Here is a 21523-nt window from a genome sequence, read left to right as displayed (position 1 = left end):
GTAACTAAGGTTTTCTTCAAACCTTTGAAACCAAATGAAAGTATCAGTAGCATAAGATGAATGCATATTTCGCAATAAAATATGTTTGAATTGAAAGGGGTATATTTTTAGAAGATATAAACTTTTGGGAACGAAAGGTTTTGGCTTTCTACTTCTCCATCGTTATACAATAAAATGTATGTGTTACAATCCTGTGAATGATATCCGATTCAATCCTATAACGAATGTTCAGAATACAAAATGAATAGAGAAAAGTATTTTTTTTTATAATTTCAGTGATCATATAGAAAAGTATTTTCCTTTCATGTAATTCAATGTTTACATGAGAGTAGCTGTTTCGAGGGAGCTTTTTCTTCTCGTTTGTGTCTGAAAGTTCCTTTTTTGCATGATCTACACATCCTTGTATACAGGTAATTTCTTGAAATTTATTGCTTTCTTTTTATTTTCGGAAAATTTTCAGAATTTCTTATATAAAGCTGGAGAAGTAGAAAGCTAAAATCTTTCTTTCCCAAAAAATACAATATGCTTCTGGCATCAACTATCATAAATACTGAACAATAGTTCTACAATAAAGTCTTATAAAATTCAGAACTAATTAAATTTCAAAAGTAGTATATCAGCAAAAAGCATTCAATGATAATAATAATACTGCCGTCCCGTAAAGCTGATATCAGCTAATTATCTTCAGGTAGTCCTCCTCAACATCAGAGTAAGATTTCAGGTTACACACCGGCTGAGTGAAAAAAGGTTGGAAAACGAACCTCGAAATCTGAGGACTCTATACGGACCTTCTGTTAAAATGATTGTACTGATTGTAGTTGAAGTAACTGTCATCGGGAGCAATACAATGGTCAGAGAAAATTTTCGGGGACTCTCGCCCTTCTCGAGTTATACGTGGAAAACCAAAAATGTTGTTTTTCGTTTTCTTCGAATGGAATTGTTATTTCGGAGAATATCAAACAATTGAAAAGAAAAATCTTATTGTAATGACGATGTTACAATAAATTTTCGATAAAACCTTTCGTGTCAACTTTTTTTTTTAAATACGGACCTGTTTCTTTGGTAAATATTCGTTTTGGGGGCACTCGGCGATTTTGAAATTTTTTTTGAGTGTACTTACATATTTTGTTGCGTAGATTACGAATCCGAAAGGAAAAAGCGGCGCTCTCCCTTATTTACAAAGTTACGGCCCTTCAACTTTTCTGCCTTCTTTTTCACAAGATAAACTATTTAAAAACACAAGCAATCATTCACTAGGTCACCTTTACACCTTATTCCTCTTTAATTGACACTTTTCAATTCAACAATCAACATTTTTTCTCATAAAAAACTCAATTTAAAAACGAATGTCGTACCAACTATGCCATCAACCTCAAAAACATAATAATAAGATATACAATGTCATCCCCAAAGTATGCACCATATGGGAAACTTATTTATTGAGGGTTTTTCGACAAAAAGTTATTTCTGATATAAGTTTGTGCATCTCCTAAAACTGAACATGCACCAACAAAATACAGTAAAACACACGTAATATACGAGGAGCCTTTAAAATATTTGATTTTGAGACAAGAGTAAGGTACTCTTATTTTGAAAAATTTCGAAAAATGTTATTTAGAAAAGTTGTTCAGCATTGAAAAATACATCTAGATTTTTATAAGCCTACAATATTACAAATTACACAACTATGGTGTTAACCACGGTCAATTTTTTTGAAGAGTAAAATAATTTTCAAAGTTTTTAGTGCAAAGATATTTTTATTTTTTGTTTACACCAAAAATTACTCAAAATTATGCAGTATTGTAACAAGAACTCAATATTCGATAATATCAAATCACAAAACATTAATTTAAAATAGGTATTTTGGAACAAACTCATTGATTTTCTGGAGATTATTTTGGAGAACTATTTTGGACAAAAAAATCTCCAGAAAATCAATGAGTTTGTTCCGAAATACCCATTTCAAATTGATGTTTTGTGATTTGATCTTATTGAATATTGAGCCATCCCACGCACCGTTTGTGATGGGTTAGTCTACACAAGGGTTCTCAAATCCTCGTCGACCACTCCAGGGCTCATTTTTGAGCTGGAATTTCGAGCAATGCGTTCATCTGTTTGAAAAAATCTGTTTGAAATCGGCTTTTCTGTTAATTGGCTGTCGCTCCCATACGAACGACAACTCTCAGAAGTTGAAAAACTTGTGCGAGCTAAGGATTAACGAGGTCTTACCTTTTAACGTGTGATTCCTAACACGGTTGCAGAATCATCCTAGCTTTAACTAGATGAATTCTCTCGAGAAAAATATGTGAACACACGGCCTTCCGATCGTGAGTCGGGCGCACTACCAGCGCGGAGAATTCCACAACATTAACACTATCATCACGAAGTGCCTAATTTTTCGGACTGTTCCAACAGCGCTTTCGTTCAATTCCAATTCGTAGAAAAAAATTGGCGCAAAATCGCTTAACGACTCATATAGTAAATAAGGTGACCAGAGGCAAAACAATTAAAATTTGAAAAACATGAACACCATCAATGTATAAATTACAAAACTCTCTATCGACCAATATAAACCGATACACAGTAAAATAAACATTAATTGATATATGGAGCTTCAAAAACACATGACATGGAAACGGAGAAAAAATTTTTGAAACAATCTAATAGTAACAGCTTACAAGATGTTTCACCAGCATTTTCATGAAGGTATATTAATGTAAACTCATCTGTCATTATAAAATCGAAATTGTTCCATCCACTGATTTCATTTTGCTGCGCCCATGGCAGAAGTACATTGCACTTGCTCTTTCACCCATGCACGGTGTCTGATGGGCTTAGAAGATCCGCCTATCTCCCACGCCATGGGTGCCATATCATCACCATCAATCATTTTTTACTAATACCCAAGAAGGAATATCTAATTACTGAAGTAATCAACAAGTAAAGTAACTCTACGTTCAATTCATAATAAACTTTCTTGTTCAATTAATTAAAAATTCATTCATTTTTAATTGGAAAAATAAATTATTTGATTTTCAGTTGAAAATCAAATGAGCCTGATAAAGCTCATGTATCTTTACTTCAGTTATCTTGATACATACATCAGTTGACAACTTCAAACAGAAAAGCAGTGAAAATGTATAGCAATTAGCGTATTTTGCCTTTGCCACTATTTTTGATTCTTCAAGGGTATATTGCTTTGTAACTTTCCTCAGACCCATCACTGATTTTATTGCCATTTTCAAAATTTTTGTACCCTTTTCAATTTTCTGTAGTTTGCCTTCTCAAACTATTTGACTTTCAACAAACCATTTATAATTAATATAATTTCTAAAATTGTTATCGTCATCATTAAAATCTGTAAGTTTTCCAAAAACTTATTATGAACTGTGAAAAGTGTCATAAGTAACTACTACTAATGTTTGAAATATTCACTCAAGGAACATGCGAAGGTATTTCCTTTCCAAAATACCGAAAACGGAAAAACTATGACAAACATCTATCCATTTATATAGGAATGAAAGCTGACGTCAATGTTTTGATTGGTTTCAATCTTCAAACGTTTCGACTGCAATTGCGGCAGTCATCTTCAGTAGCGTGGTCGAAGTACTTCTTGACGTATCAACTGAATATGTTGAGAAGATACATAAAGAAGAGTAACCAAAGAAGACCACGCCAAAACCCGAAAACCAACCAAAACATCTACCTATTCCATAATATTGATACCTGAGAGTACTTACTGTAAGAGGTCACGTTACAAAATTTTGGACTTCCGTCATCTAAGAAGGTGTGTTAACACCTTCAAAATCTATGGAAGAACTAGTGAAATGAAAAAAAATAAAATATTTAATTTATTAAAAATACTATAAGTAATCTGACTGAAATATTCAGATAAGTTAGTTGAAACGGAAATAATATCAAAAATGAAAAAAAAAAAGTTGAAAAAACAATGAGCAATGAGAATAGAAATTCAAAAGAATTAAACATGTTTAAAAGCTAATTCGTAAATGCAGAAAATAAAAATAAGAAGATTTCAAACCAAGTCACTCCACAACGTTGCGATTGTTAGTGTCAGCAATCGTGTAATATTCACCAACCACTTTCAAACTCACGTTACTGATCTCAACTAACTGTAGATATTCAGCTTTCTTGAAGACCTTTTTGTTTGTCTTTGTAATGGCAGTTCATCACATCATAATAGATTCAGTTCTCATTCATATGACTCTTCAAAAATGCACAGAAATGTTCAATTCAAAGAAAGGAATAGTGAATCTTTCTTCGCAAGAACAGCAACTTCGGCTTTTTCATGAATTCTTCTCTAAGTTGTCTTTAGTTTTGCATTCTCAAATCAGTGTACTAGTGTAGTAAGTGAAACTCTTCTGAAGCACTCCTGAGCACACAGAAATCTTGAACCTCTATCACTCTCGTTCATCTTGATCCAATAAGTATAACATATTTTGGCGTTCCAATCCAACCCAATGACCAGCTCCGATAGTCGCTGTCAGGCGGCTCCGGTAAGTATGAAAACTTCATATACAGATTACTCACACACACTTTCATACAAATACAAACACACACTCCGGTAAGGTTGAGAGAACCTCCATGCAAACATTACACACAGTAAAATCACGACAAACCAAAATCAACAGACAACGAGAGTGAAAGCACCTAAAGGCTGACTTCCGACCGCAGGAGATGTCAATCTTGCTGAAGTGCCCATCAGCAGGTTGAGGTCCACTCAGGAATTGGTAGGGCTGGATGGAAGAGATATTTGCTTCTGCACACAGTGACCATGTGGGGATGATTCTCAGGGCACTCAACCTCAGAGGAGAATGGGGGGTTTCCTTCTGAGGCACTCTTCAGTACGAAAGCTTCAATTTTCATAACTTCCACGCCAACCTCGCCTATCGTTTTGTACCTTCCAATCCAATTGCAGATCGTTATTTGTGATCACTACAAACTTCACCTCGGAATCGTATCCAACTGTATAATGTGTGGGTTTTCACCAGAATTTCAAGCAGATTAGATCCAGAAGGAGGCCAGCCTAATTTCCTGGTATCATATAAGCTGTCTGGTAAATACTGAAGTCATTGTTTCTTTCGTGAAAAATGTATCAGTGAAAGATGATTTTAATGAGGCTCAATAAGTAATAGTAATTTTTTTGAATTTCACTAGTTCGGACTTCCATTGTCTACTATATAAAATGATTTGAAATCCCCGAAACAAGTAAAAAATGATAATTAAAAAAGAATAGTTGAAAAAAACAATTATATTAAGCAACAATAAACCTGAAATGAAATGATAGTGAAATAACCTACAAGTAAAAATATAAAAATTGAATAAATAAAAATTAAAGGAATGAAAAAAGAAAATAATAAAAAAATAAAAAAGTGTAGAGATTCCAAGTCACGTTAGTTCACGACGTTTCGATTGTTGGTATCTACAATCGTGATGACTGGTCATCACCCGAAGACGATTGTAGATACCAAGATAATTGTTTTTTTCAACTATTTTTTTTAATTATCATTTTTTACTTGTTTCAGGGATTTCAAATCATTTTATATAGTAGACAATGGAAATCCGAACTAGTGAAATTCATCACGAAACATTGGCAATCACCTTCAAAAAAGTAATTTTTTTTTTTGAACCTCTCACTTTTTCAAATATTTGACTGTTGCTGCTGTAGTCTAGGAGATAACTTTGTTCATACAATAACGTTAAATAGCGTTCAATTCATTGGAAAACATAAGCTGTTTCATTTAAAATCGAAGCCTGAAGTTCATGTAAATGAAGCCGTAAATAAAAACAATACTATTTCATCAGTTCGGACTTCCATTGTCTAATATAATATAAATTGATTTGATAACCCTGAAAAAAATCAAAAAAATCAACCGAAAATAAACAATTTTATTAAACAAAAAACTGAAATTACAGAGAAGTAACATACAACAACCAAACAAATAAAAATTGAAAAATTAATGAAAGCTGAAAAAATTCAAAAATTGAAAATATTACTACGAAAATGAAAAGTTAAAAGATTTCAAACCAAGTTATGTCACAACGTTTCGATTGTTAGTATCCACAATCCTCTTCGGGTGATAACTGGACTTATTCCTCCGAGATCTGACTATTTATAGATCATTCGAGTGCTTTCATCTATCCCTTCTTCCCTCTTTCCGCTTCATTGGTTTTGGCGAGAGATGACCGTTTGGCGGGAGTTTTTCATTTTTTTCAGCTTTTATTAATATTTCAATTTTTATTTGTTTGGTTGTTGTTGTATGTTATTTATATGGAATTTCAGTTTTTTGTTTAATAAAATTGTTATTTTCGGTTAATCTTTTTGATTTTTTTCAGGGTTATCAAATCAATGTATATTATATTAGATAATGGACAACCACCTTCAAAAAAAACGATACTATTTTTGGCAGTATTGACAATGAGTCCTTTCTTCGCAGATAGTTTTTAATTGAGTTAGGGCTCATTACAGGAGCTATAAGATGACCTTCACCATACTTCCCCCTCATTGTGCTGACATAAATTTTGTTACGATTCCAAGGAGTGTTCTTCCATCGCAATATTCAAGGTTATAGTCATTTCGATTCTTAACACATTACCAAAAATATTCAAAATATATTCAGTTTTAAATTACCTGGCGAAATTTATAAAAAAATTAATAAATAAAATCCTATCGAAAAATGTCAATGTTTTATGAGTTACTTAAGCCAATTCATTTTGGTATATCTGTTATCATTCATAATGATAATCTTTTCCAGAATTGGCCAATGAAAATCCATAACGTATTCGAATAACACTTCATTGAGAGATTTCTACAACAAATGTTTCATACACGCCTGAGAAAGCTGGTAACTGTCTCACAATAAAATGGTACTTGAAAAAAACGGTGTTTCGATGACGTCCATTTTCCTTTCCTCACAAAGAGATCACTCAAAAAAACATTCGATCGCAACCTCAACTTTTATCTGTAAACCACAAGTATATTCCAGGAAACAGTATTATACACAGAAAATGTTATAAATGAACTCATAGCTTATTGAACTTATGAACTTATTCATGAATGAACTTATTCATTCTTCGTTTGTTTTTTTACCTAGCAATGTTCTTCGACTGCATCTGATCGGGGACTATTCTAGCGACCAAATTTACCTCCACCACAGAATCTCCATAGACCAATAAACAGCTGTGGGTAGCACATTGAAACGTAAAACCCCGATCATGCAGCTTTGTTTTTGGATTGATCACTGGTTGCAGAAAAAATAGTACCCCTTCTTGGGAATAGCTTAGTTTCTTAAATTGTCTCTATTTCAAGACTACTTGTTACGACTTTTAAGCATTGTTCAATGTTCAATGACGATTCTATGTTTTGCTTCTCTGGCGATTTAATAATTGATTCATATGAGGTGTCATCAAAAGCCTGTTCTATACCAATCAGAATACAAAGAGTCATTTTCGCCACAAAAAATTATTCAATGTCTCCAACAGAACACTGTAGTAGAGCATTGATTATGGATTTGTTCGGCTGATAGGTAAAATTTCATCTTGTGAGTCAGTATCACCAACAACTCAACCGTTGAAAAAGTCGATCATAGGAACTTCAAACCTATCAGTGATCATTTGACTGAGAGAAATTAACTTTTACTGAAGAAAAGGGTTTAGTATATCCAAGTAATTAGCAAAATGTTCAATGGTTTATATAGATTGGAGTTGAAATGTATTTGTTTTTTTTAAGGGGTAGTACCATTATTTTCCCCTCTTTGAAGACGTGACTGCAGTGTATTGACTAAAAAGCACAAGTAAATACGTGTTCCACTGGCTGAACCCAATAATCTTTTGAACTTTTTGAAAGTAATTCTTAAGAATATATTTCCTGCCGTAAACTACGTCACTGTCTCCAACACATAGATTTTGAATAAGTCATGAATGAAAAAGCATTTCACGTGAATGTCAAAGTTCCTCGACTGTATATGGCAGCGCAATAAGCCAGGTCTGCATTGCATGCGGTCAAAGGTGAAAATGGATGTATGGAATTGACTATAAACCATGGGCAGCTCGTAGGGAAAAGCGCTTAGTTTCTTTGTTGTAGATTTACGGCCGTGAGACCCCCGACTTTGGAATTATGCACATATTTTGTCTTAGGGGATATGCTCGAGGTTGAAATGAAAGACCAACGGAGTGGAAGGAGTATGACAAAATTTATTTTTGGGACAACTTATAACTTGTATGTAACTTGTAAACAAAAAAGAAATTGACAGTCGCGTTTACAAAATATTTCATAAAATGATATTTTTCAAATGGAACACCCTATACCATGGTTTTTTGAACGGACCCCGTTACATTAATTTATTAACAAGAGTGTTGGAAGAGTTTTTCGAATATTTTGATCTGGAAGCTCGTCATATGAGCTATTTTCAGGATGTAGCACCAGCACAAAATTTCAGTGACGTAAAACGAATGTTGCGAGACTGTTTTGGATTGCTACAAATCGTCCTGTTAAGTGGCCTCCTAGTTCACAAAATATGACACCTCTAGACTTTTATTTTGGAGGTTTCTGAAAAATGCGGTGTACCTACAAGACAAAACATAATAATGTAGAACTGAAAAATTATATTCTCTTCTGTTTAAATATCTGTTTTTCCGTTAACCAGCTATCGCACCCCTACGAACGACAACCCTCAGAAATCTGATAACCAGCTACGACATCCCTTATAAATAGAAACTTGGGCGAGTTAAGGATTAACGATATCTTACTTTTTAACGTGTGATGATAATTAATAGAATTGATGACCGAATTGTGTTGAAAACAACACTTAGTATTAAGAAAGAGACGAGACACACGACAATGACATCTGTCATCGAACTCAGGTCGAAAATATGTTTGTTTGTCTATTTTGAAAGTATGGAACAGTTGTAACAGTTCTGGTGCAAAAGTGATGAGAGACATCTGATGTTATTGATACATAACACTGATAAAGGCCAATTTCACTGTATCAAACTTTAGATTTGATATAGAAATACACAAATATCAGTTGTGTGGAAAGAAGCTTATTATTTTCCTATAGAAAATATTCAGTGATGAATGATAATTTGATCTGAAAGTAATACCCTACAGAAGGGCAAAATTATATCGGTAATTATTGAAATGTGAAGGAGCAAAAGTTGTAATAATAATTCTAGTGAAATTTCAAAGTAGTATCTACTTCTGAAATGGCTAGTTCCATGCTAGAGACGAAGGGATAGATAGTGCTTCATTTTCAATGCAGAAATGAGAAGGTAATAAAAGAAGGCAGGCAACCCAACAAACAATTTGTTTCAAGTAGTACAGGAAACAAATTTGTTGGAACGGTTTAAATGAAATGGAGGAAACCGCAATAGAGCCATGAGGTCGCTATGTTTTTGGAGAACTGGAAAAATCAGACTCCCAAAGAGGAGATAACTATTTGCTTTGTTCCATTACAGCAGCCAAACCTCATATTATTCCTTGTAATGAACCAGATCAGTCTTGAAATCATATATTCAATATATCACCATACACCCACCAATAAAATACTTACTTTTTGGGCTATTCACGAAAACCCGACTGAAAACGAGGGTTGATTGGTAGAAAAATTGACACTTCCACTCGCAAATACGGCGAAAAGAATTGACTCTCAAAAATAACTTCACAGAACAAAAGTTGCTCAGAATTAGTCAATCTATTTATTTCCGGACTTGTTTTCAATGAAAAATATTTCACCCCCGAGGAGGGTGGTATCGATCCCTATGGGGAATGTTACCCCTAGTACACATTCAACTTTGAAGTAGAGTGTAAGTAAAACCTGAATCCAAACGATGCTATTTGGAAAAATTATTCTCGGTCTATTTACCTTCAATCATTGGACTAACCGTGGATTCTGACTTCACAAAAATGTTGTTGCACGCTTTCCATGCTAACGCATTCACTACGCTCTACTGCATGATAATCTAATCCATTTCAAACAGCGTTCAATTAAATTAACCATAATCCCCGATTTCCACAACTCGTCCGATGAACATCTCGAACACTTCAAAGCTCACCGAATATAAATCGACCGGCGTTTTCTATCACGTTCAGGCCCACATCGTGAGATAGTTTATCTCAGAAATGATGTTCTGTGACGAATGGATCGGATGTCTGCGTACAAAGCGTTCGTCTGTGCTTATACGAATTGGTATAACTGTTTTGTTATGCTTCTTTACATTCGAAGCAGGGCTTGGATTGATGACGAAAGTAGAGTTATTGTGGTAATATTGTAAACTTCTATCTGGTGTGGTTTATAACATTTTCACCTCATTTGTGAGGTGAAAATATTAGTATGTCTGTGCGCACTGGCCCCAGGCAGTGCAGGCATACAGTATTATGGGCATGAGGACGGTTTTGATCATTAGCAACTTCATTTTCAACCCCATGTTGCTTCTGGGCTTATTCCTCCGAGATCTGCCTATTTATAGGTCATTCGAGTGCTTTCACCTATCCCCTCTTCCCTCTCACTGCTTCATTGCTTTTAGTGGAAGATGACCGTTTGGCGGGAGTTGGTCGTTTTTCGCTTGATTAGAGGTTTCCATTTGTTACGTATCTCTGCGCTAGCTTGACTAAATGCGTTGTTGGACAACATATAGGCGGCTTGTTTGAATTTTCTCCTAAACAAGTGTTCCTCTTTATATCCTTTGCAATTCTTGGAATCGCAGTCCGCGTTTGGTGTCCTGGTTTTCGTGAGGCTGCTACAGATAGTGTTCCCAGATTTACAGATTCTTTCAGGGATTTCAAATCAATTTATATTATAATTATTAGACAATGGAAGTGCGAACTGATGAAATAGCACCACTTCAGTTTTGTTGAATATCACTGATGACATTTCTACTACAATTGATTAAGTTCGTCTGGTTTTCCTGATCCTTTTGTTAGACTTTATCAAGGCGTTCGACACTAATGATCGTAATTTTTTGTGTGATACACTTCCATACTATGGTTTTTCTCAAAATGCTACTGCACTCATTCGTTACTAGTCATCAGAATGTTGTCAGTCCGTAGTAGTTAGTTCATCAAACCTATCAGTGGACTTTGGTAATATCTAAGGATCAGTCTTGGGACCTCCTCTTTTATCCAACTATATTTCAGATTTCCATGAGTCTCTTAAATATTGCACCATCCACTACTTTGCCAAAATACTCATTCATACTCAGATTTTATGAGCAATTAAATTCTACCTGCTACCTCTTAACGTCTTTATAACTAATTTTATAATGTCTTCACCGTACCTAATTTCGCGCTCAACCTATCGAAATCAGTACCAATGCTTCTCGGAACTAAATGAAAACATGAATAGCTTTCAAATCATACTAACGGGTAACCGAAATGAAAAACCTGGGTCTTGGAGTCAATAGCGACCTGATTTACTGAGCACCTCTTCCAGAACTGATTCAATATTTTTTTATAATAACTAAAATGAATCACTAGATTTACTTACTTTGACGCACAAAATACATATTTCGGCAAAACTACCGCCCTGCGCAAGGATGACAAGTAAAATCGTGAAACGTTCCACATTTTTTACACAGCAGAATTATACGCTATATACCAATCTTTATTATTCTGTGATTTCGCACGGAACAAAACTGATTTCCTAATTTGTACCGACTCGTTGAGTTCCATAAAATCATTTCAAAGTAAATTTACTCTTGACCCCCTCGTAAGGATTGTACTTGCCAGAATTCATATTATGAAGGAAAGCGATAGTACAGTCAGCTTCACGTGGGTGCCTAGCCATTGTGGAATAAAGAACAATGAGGATGTGGATAAGGCAGCTAGAATGATTGCTAACTCCAACGAACATGTAGATGTAACACTCCACTTAGAAGATCTGAAGAATTATAATGAAAGCAAAGAAGAATCTGACTGGCAGACTCTTTGGAATGAAACTGACGCGAAACTGAAATGCTCAACAAGTGTGAATAAGCGAATCTCAACATTGAAATTGACCAGAAAAGAGCAAGTTGTTCTCACAAGTTTGCGAATCGGCCATACAAAAATGACACACCTTTACTTGCTTCTAGGAGAACAACAACTTTTATGTATTACATGCCAAACATTACTAACATTACAACATATACTTGTAGAATGTCCAGAATATGAGGAAACAGGAGACAACATAACATAACTGGGGCAATGAAAGAAATTCTATGTGATGATAGACGAACGTTGAGCCACCTGATGGCATTTTTGAAAGCCGCAAATATAATAGATGAAATTTAAGAAACAAATAGCAAGTAGGCGGCTAATAACCTAGCAGTTGATGCCGCAAAAAAAAATAAAAGAAAAAGAAAACTACGTATACCCCAATGAACTCATTTTGTTCCAAAACCTCAATAGGGTGAACACAAGGAAAAATATTATCGTAGTTATTCCTTAATACTCGAGTGCATTATTCCAACTTTCTTCCTCAAAGTCAGCACCCAAATTTTATAATAATCATCCTAGGATATTTTGGCACGTCTCCTAACATATTTCAAAAAGAAGTTGAAAATCTCACATCTGTCACTATAGGTTCTCCTTTATGCAAGATTCGGCTGATGATTATATCCCTTTTTCAACTACCGTATATTTTATGGGTTGTATTTACAGTAGTATAAATTATAGTTATGTATTTCTTAATTTTTTCTAGTCTAATCGAATTCAAATATTATCTGCATTGACTTTTTTCTTCATCTTTTGCAAAGTTAGATTGGAAGGAGCTTAAGCTGATACTTCATCTTTTCATCGACACTTACTAATTCCACTGTATTTTTATATTCTGATGTATATTTTGTTGTATTTTATGTCGATGAATAAAGGCGATGATTATCATTACTTATATCTTGCTCGACAAAAGCTGTTGAAATGTAGGCCGGTAGGTAAATTATCAGACCCTTCATCGCTAACTTCAAAATCCCCATTTTGAATTATTAATAGAACAGTTCTTCTGTAGTCAAGGAAACGAACACGGTCAAATCTTCTGAACGATCTTGGTCTTCGTCTAAACAAAACGAAATAAGAAAAATCTAGAAATTTTATGACATATTTGCCATCAATCCAATATGGCTGGTCGTCTTTACGATACCTAGTCTATTTTTTTGAGGACAAAGCATAAGCACTACAGGAACATCCTTAAAGTGCTTTTAAAGCGGTGCCTGTGCGAAAGTAGTAATTCACATTAGATTTGAATCGCTGGAGATTAAATCCATTTCGAAAAACGTTCTCAGGAAGTTTATTCCACATAAACGCCATTCTCCAAATGAAAGAGTTCTCAAACATTGAAGTTCGAGGTGTACTGAGTTGATCCTCAAAGCGATGAGCAGTCACAGTCCGTCGCGTGTTTTTGATATGATATGTTTTCTGGATGGAATCCAGCAGCTCAGGGTATGGCTTCTAGACTATAACATAATTCTAAAATAGTAGGCACTAAATTCTTAGAAATGATTGATGTTTTTGCCTTAATCTGTCTCTTGCAGTGGCGTAAGGGAATTATACTAAGCAGATGAGGAAAAATGATGACAAAATATATAGAATCACAACCGTGACAACGATGTTTTCGTTTTATTGCAATAATATTTCTAAAGATTTGGTACCTTCTAATATAGAATTGTACTATAGTCTCCTTTATTTTCACTTAACAACCTATCCTGAACATCATACAGTCACTCCAAAGTCAATACACAATCGAATTTCAGATTTGAATTACAGATCTGTTACAGATCTGTCAAATGAGAAGATCTTCTTGACCATTGTCAATTTTTTCCTTAACTAAACGATTAATTCACTCTGATGATTCATAATCATCTACTATAGATTGAAATGAAAATCTTGCCCCCCGACCGTAGCGAAAAAATCTAGGCGCCAAAAGTCAGGTTCGTTATTACTTCAAAAAAAATTCAACATGTTAATTTTTTTATAATCCTAATATGCCAATATTGTTCTAGGTCACTGTCATCATTATTTATTTTACTAGTTGGACATCCAAAATTTTTTTTTGCGTTGCGAGATGGAAAAAAACTATTAATCAAATTAAAAAAGGTTGTTCAAAGAAAAAACATCAATTCTGTTTGAGATCAATTCTGTTTAAGGAAATTCAAAAACATTCAAACATCACTGAAAGCATTCATCATTCCACACTGATCATTTCATCGACTCATTGTACAGAAGTTACTTTTACCTTCATACATTTTATAATCCATCATTTATTGCACTTTATCGTCGATTAAGGTCTAACCTACCATCATTAAACCAAGTAATAGTTACCTGAAGAAGAAATCTGACTTAAGTGATATAACATAGGATAATTGAAATAATTTTAAATGACGCTTGTGGAAATTCAAGAATGAAACAAAAGTAAACAGTAATTGCATATTCCGCACTTCCACTGATATATCTCTTAAGATTTATAATCTTGTTGTTATGAAAATAAGCCGTTTATCTTGATTAGGTATTGAAAAAACCAAACTGTTTTCCTCATTTGGATCGCTCATTTATATTCAATTAATACTTTATATGCAGCAATAAATTTGCTGCAAGTCTTAAAACGGCTCCATCCTGCATATGTGAGATTTTTTGTTGGGCTCTAATGGTAGAACTTCCAGCTAATTTCACAGTTATAAATGGGTTGTAGTAACCTCAGAGGTATGTTTTGAATGTGCATGAAATTAGTATTATTATGTAATATAAAATGAATTACGTCTGGGAAAACTTGTTGGTGAGTACTAACCAGTCTTCTGCCTTGACTCTTTGCTACCAGGTTGATGAATCTAGACTCTCAAGAATTTCAGTTCAGATCTCCAAGAATGAATAATCATGGTCCCATAGACGTTTGTAGATTTCCCAAAAATTAAGCTTGAACTCCTTATAAATGGAATAACAAATACTCCAATGGAGATGATAACTCACCTAGGTTATTTCTGTCGGATGAAGCAATAGTGTGAGCTAGAAATGAACCATGGACAACAATATCTCTTGCTTCAATGCTATTGTCATCATCAAAGGTGATTCCTAAGAAATATAAATATTATCAACTGATGATTGATTTCCTGGCAAAAATACTCTGTATTTAATTAGTTCGGACTTCTATTGTCTATAAACTGATTTGAAATCCATGAAAGATTTATGTAAATTAGGAAGATTAGCTAAAAAATAACAATTATATCAAGCAAAAAAAAATTACAACGAAATAAAATACGAGCAACAATTGAAAATTAAACTATCAACAAGAAATGAAAATTGAATAACAAGAATCTTTCAAATAAAAATTGAAAGATTCCAAGCCAAGTAACTTCACAACGTTCCGATTGGTAATATACACAATCGTCTTCGGGTGATGAATGGAATAATTTCCGCCAACAGTTATCTTGATTTCGAACAGGTTGGAGCCTGGCTCCCTTACCCTTACGTCTGTCGTTTGTCAGAAGAACAAATGACCCATGACTGAATAGTGGTAGCGGTATGAAAGTCCTCAGACATCAGTACCGCCCTTTACGGTGTACCCCTACCTGGCTGGGATGAGATGGATGAAAAGTTGTTAATCTGTTAACGGGGGACATGAGGGCCTCATTCGACAAAGTGTCGAGACCTTCTATATCGGGAGGAGTCGTCTACAGCATAATCTATAGCTTCCCTAACTAATGGGCTTATTCCTCCGAGATCTGACTATTTATAGGTCATTCGAGTGATTTCACCTCTCCCCTCTTCCCGGGAGCTTCCAGGAGCTGACCGTTTGACGGGAGTTGGTCGTGTTCCGTTTGATTATAAATAAGTTCCCTTATATTGCGTATCTCTACGCTAGCTTGGCTAAATGCGTTGTTTCAAAAATATATGCGGCTTCTTTGAATTTCCTCCTAAACCAGTGTTTCTCCTTCTGAATGATTTCAGCTTAAGACCACTTGATGTTATGTTGTGGTCCAAACATGCTCTGCTATTCCTGATTTGCTGGTTTCTCCTCGCTGTGTGTGTTTCTTGTGCTCGGTAATGCGAACTTTTAATGGTCTCTCAGTTTGAACGATGCCTGATTATCCGCACTCGAAGGGTATCCGGTGAATGTAATCCTTGGAATCGGAGTCCGCGTTTGGTGGCCTGGTTTTCGTGAGGCCGCTACGGATAGTGTTCCCAGATTTAAAGCAGGTTCTGATGTTATACTTGGACCTAATTCTTTTTATCCTTCCCTACAATCCTCTGATGTAGGGAAGTCAAAAACCGGTTGTGGTGGATTTTCTTCCTTGTGAGGCCCTTGTTGTCTTCTAGCCAGAGTCTGTTCCACCATCACTTTGGAGTAACCATTCCGCTGGAGTTTGGACTGTGTGAGTCATAAAATTTCTTTGCATAAATTTCTCTTTTATAAATTTCTGAAATTGATCTGGTCAGGCAGTGTCACTCTAATATCAAATATGGAGATAATGCGAAGCGTTACCCAGGATTCAATTCTAGGTCCAATAGTTTTTATTGTGCCCAATGATATAACTGATTTTGATAAAAATGGTAATCTGGTTTCCGTGGTACTATTATTTTCCTATTATGCAGATGTTTATGATTACGAAAGGTCACTGTCAAGTTCTCAATTCAAAGTTTGAGTGAATTCTAGATTTTTTTACAAATACAACTCGCAACAAAAAATTGGAAACAGTGTTGAAATAAATTTTACTCCACTACACTCTTTGATTGAGAAATTCCTTGGAGAAATATTGAAAACAGGTATCTTTTAAGGAAAGAATCAAAATTTTTATTTACCTTTTTAGGATATTTCCAACTTACACAATTTGAAAAAAATTAAAATTATAATGGAGAGCTTTATACAGGGTGTAACTGAATAAGTGTAAAACATTCAAGGAGGTGATTCTTCATCGAAAAAAAGATAGGATCTTTCATATGAACAAACTTCATTGGAGCATCCCTTATGTATCCCCTTAAAGGAGATACATAAAATTTGTATAACAATTTTTTCACAAGCAGTGAAAAAGTTACAATATTGAAATTAACCTGACGTCAGGTACTACCAAAAAGACACTTAGCCAGTAATTCATTTGGTTTACCCCATGGTTGTAAGGGGTGGAAACGCAACCCCTAAAATTTATATCCAATGTAACTTTTTGTCTTATTATTTGTTTACCATTTATTTCTATGCCTATACAGGGTGTAACTAAATAAGTGTAAAACATTCAAGGAGGTGATTCCTCATCGAAAAAAAGATAGGATCTTTCATATAAATAAATTTTATTGGAACATCCCTTGTTAAGATACAGCCCCTTAAAGGGGTACAAAAAATTTGTATAACAATTTTTTTCACAAGCACTAAGAAAGTTACAATATTGAAATTAACCTGAAGTTTTGTACTACCAAAAAGACACTTAGCCAGAAATTCATTTGGGATGACTCAGTCAACCCCTAAAATTTATTTCCAATGTAACTATTTGTTTTATTATTTGTTCACTATTTAAAAATTTATTTCCGATAGCCTGTTTCATTCTAAACAAAAAATGTCTCTTGGGTTTTTTTCCCAAAATAAACCAGTTCGCAGCAAAAAATTATTTTACGAACAACTACAGAGATACATCGTCATAAACGCGAATTGGATTCATTGTTATTTTGTAGTTGGTACCTGCCTTAAAGGAATAAAGGGTAACAAAGAAAACTAATTTATCAATAACAAAACACACAACATGTAGAAATCATAGTAAATATTCAATATGTCTACCTTTAGACATTACGCATGCGTCTAGACGTCAGCGCATTGAGCCACGTATTCGCTCAAATATTCCTGGAGTCTCTCTGATTACCCTGCACGCATCGATGATGCGGTTTCTTAAGTCCTCTACATTGCGAACAGGAGTACGATAAATCAAATGGTGTAAATGGCCCCAAATAGAGAAATCGAGAGGATTGAGATCCGGGGATCGAGCGGGCCAGTTCTGTGGTCCTCTTTGACCTATCCACTGATTTGCATATGTTTCAGTTGAATGCTGACGTGCTACTTGACTAAAATGGGCGGGAGCCCCATCATGCATAAAAAACATATCCCTTCTGACGCCGAAAGGAACTTCTTCCAGCAGTACTGGATGCACTTCTCTTAAAAATTGAACGTATGCCTCACTATTTCATCGAGGAGGTGGAAAATGAGGCCCAATTAAATCATCCCCAATAATTCCGAGCAACACGTTAACAGAAAACTGTTCTTGGTGGTTAGTTTCGACAATAGCGTGAGGGTTTTCATCAGCCCATATGTGGTAATTATGAAAATTAATAATCTTTTCCCGAGAAAAACTACATTCGTCTGTGAATTCTATCGTCTTCAGAAAGTCACAATTTCTTCTAATCATTTCCAGCATCCAATTGCAAAATTCAAGACGGTTCGGAAAGTCTAGCGGTAACAGTGCTCGTTGCAGATGGTAAGGGTATAAGAGTTGTTCCTTTTAAATTCGAAATACCGTCATATGATCAACATTTAGCTGGAAAGCAATCTTTCTAGTACAGGTAGTAGGTTATTCTTCAATCAAATTAAGTATTGCTTCCTCAAGCTGTGGTGTTCGTACTTCTCGATGACAACCACCACAATCCTGCATTCTTTTGTCGAATGAACAATATTCTCGTAATCGTTGATGAAGTATAGCAAATATTCTATGTGAAGGATGCTGCCATTGAGGATACATTTCAGCATATCTTCTAGAAGCTTCTAACCCATTCCCCTGCGACAGACCGTAAACGTAATGCATATCAGCCATTTCCTCATTTGTATATGCCAGTTTAATAACAAGTGAATTATTAAAGTAACAAATTAAGAACCGAATAACAACACACAATTAGTATTAATTCAATTTCGAAAATTCACAAACTGACAGCGTCAAACCACTTCAATTCACTATCGCTAATAGCGACCTACTAGATAGATTTGTTTCGTATTTTCGCATTTATGATGATGTATCTCTGTAGTTGTTCGTAAAATAATTTTTTGCTGCGAACTGGTTTATTTTGGGCAAAAAATCCAAGAGACATTTTTTGTTTAGAATGAAACAGGCTATCGGAAATAAATTTTTAAATAGTGAACAAATAATAAAACAAATAGTTACATTGGAAATAAATTTTAGGGGTTGCGTTTTCCACCCCTTACAACCCTGGGGTAAACCAAATGAATTTCTGGCTAAGTGTCTTTTTGGTAGTACAAAACTTCAGGTTAATTTCAATATTGTAACTTTCTTAGTGCTTGTGAAAAAAATTGTTATACAAATTTTATGTACCCCCTTTAAGGGGCTGTATCTTAACAAGGGATGCTCCAATAAAATTTATGTATATGAAAGATCCTATCTTTTTTTCGATGAGGAATCACCTCCTTGAATGTTTTACACTTATTTAGTTACACCCTGTATAGGCATAGAAAGTTTGCGCCCAATAATATTTCTGCCCAGTTCAATAGATATATTTTTTTGTATTTCAATAGCTGTTTTTTTACAGATGACGAACCACAACCGACATGTGATAGCCCTCATTCTAGTCTTAGCAAATTTATATGGAATTTTAGGTAAGTTATTATTTTCAGTACTTCATTCAATCTTTATTTCAAAAAATAGTCGAGAGAATCAGTATACTGCTATCTTCATTCGCTTAACAAAGCATATCAACAGTAAATTATTTTACCAGATCTCTGAAGAATTAAATATTTTGGTCCCTTCAGGTATCGCCATTTTGTATCCGAAACAAGAAACAAACTAACTAGAAATCTCATAGAAAACAAGGATGATGTCAATTCTGTATTGAAGTTTCTACATAATAAATCGTTCATTTCTCAACAAATTTATCTCAAAATGGCTTTAATGAAAATAGTGTTGGTGTTGGTATATAAAACTCGACCGATAGTCGAAAGAAAAGTAGTTCGAAATCAGTCATTATATTATGTTGTGTGAAGTGTAGGACTGGAAAAAAGTATAGTTTGTCTTCAAAGTTTTTTGTTGAAAACCTGTCATCATGAAAAGGTCTGACTCTGCTATAATTACAACGAATGATGTAGATGAATGGAGGTGACGGTGCAAGACAGGCAAGACAGTTTGGTTTCTCATAAATGAACCATATTGTGATAATGAACATTTTTGAGTCAGTAGTGAGGAACTCGATAAACTGAAAGAATTTTCTGAGATAAATTTACTTCCGTGTTTACAGACTTTTCAACTTCTCACCTATGGTACAATATAATAGGTTGGATAATACATAGATCATTTAGTGGCTAACAGAATATGATTTTTAAATTTCTAGGTCATCGTCCATCCTGTCATTTCCTGGAAGGTGACCAGGTCTCTGGGAGACATCTCCTTTATATCGGCAGGTGTAGGCCAAGACTCGCCGAACACACATTCTCTTATTGACGATAACTCCGGACATTCGCATATGATATGCCTGACAGATTTATCTTCCTGTTCACACATCCTGCATAGAGGTGTGTCCACTAGCCCCATATTGTGGAGGTGTTTCCTTAGTTGACAGTGGCCAGTCAGAAATCCTACTGTTAAGCATAGATTTTTCCTGGTCATCGCCAGATATTTCTTCGGCGCCAGCTTCTCAGGGTCGCCCAAGGTGATCCTGGCAAGATTGCATCCTTTGATTTCATCCCAGCCTTGAACAGACAATGTGTTACCTCAGGGCTAGTACTAGACTGCCACCAAGATTTAGCCAAAGCCTCGGCAGATAATAACATTTTTCTGAGGTGGGTTAAAGGACACGACAGGAGCAAAGGTACTCGCATTGCCGACTCTTTAACCAAGGAAGCGGCTGGATCAAGAATTTTAGGACCCAGTGGCACCTACGGCCTGATGACTTCGACATTTACGGAACTAGCCAAATGTTACACCCATGCTGAATCCCTAAAAAGATGGGATGGAATCAAAGGATGCAATCTTGCTAGAATCACCCTGGGCGACCCTGAGAAGCTGGCGCCGAAGAAAAATCTGGCGATGACCAGGAAAAATCTACGCTTAACAGTAGGATTTCCGACTGACCACTGTCAACTAAGGGCTAGTGGACACACCTTTATGCAGAATATGTGAACAGGAAGATGAGACTGTCAGGCATGTCCTATGCGAGTGCCCGTAGTTATCGTCAATAAGAGAGTGTCTACACCTACATCTGTCGATATAAAGGAGATGTCTCCCAGTGACCTGTCCACCTTCCTGGAATGGACAGGATGGACGATGACCTAGGAAAAAAACTCCTCGGGAGGATGTATAATGAGTCACATATAGCCACAAAACTCCAATGGACTTATATCTGGTAACTCAGTTGGCTTTTGGCATCTCATTTATTTTCCGAACTATGTCACTCAATCGAATGTTCCATACGTTTTCAGAAAATAATTACCAAACCGTACTGAAGGTTTCCATGTATAATATTTTGAAGTTACGAAAATTGAGCAACATAATGAATTTTCAACGCAGATGCATAACGCCAGTCCTATAAATACCAGCGTGAAACTCAACTCAAATTATAGGGGAC

At 35.2% G+C, this 21523-nt stretch overlaps 1 protein-coding gene across 2 annotated transcripts in view; it reads left to right on the top strand.

Moving 5' to 3' along the window:
- tyn (trynity) overlaps positions 1-21523 on the top strand; it is a 186541-nt gene that overhangs the window by 124312 nt on the left and 40706 nt on the right. For both annotated transcript variants that reach the window (XM_074177996.1, XM_074177998.1), the window contains exon 2: positions 19496-19562. In XM_074177996.1, the coding sequence (XP_074034097.1) occupies positions 19496-19562 (67 nt within the window). The remainder of the gene's footprint in view (positions 1-19495; positions 19563-21523) is intronic.

The sequence above is a fragment of the Leptinotarsa decemlineata genome, unplaced genomic scaffold (genome assembly GCF_025532065.1).
Source record: "Leptinotarsa decemlineata unplaced genomic scaffold, Ldec_3_MD MMD2_tig00003335_RagTag_RagTag, whole genome shotgun sequence".
Lineage (NCBI taxonomy): Eukaryota > Metazoa > Arthropoda > Insecta > Coleoptera > Chrysomelidae > Leptinotarsa > Leptinotarsa decemlineata.
Note: the sequence above shows the minus strand (reverse complement) of the source record. Positions and strands in the feature narration are given on the sequence as shown.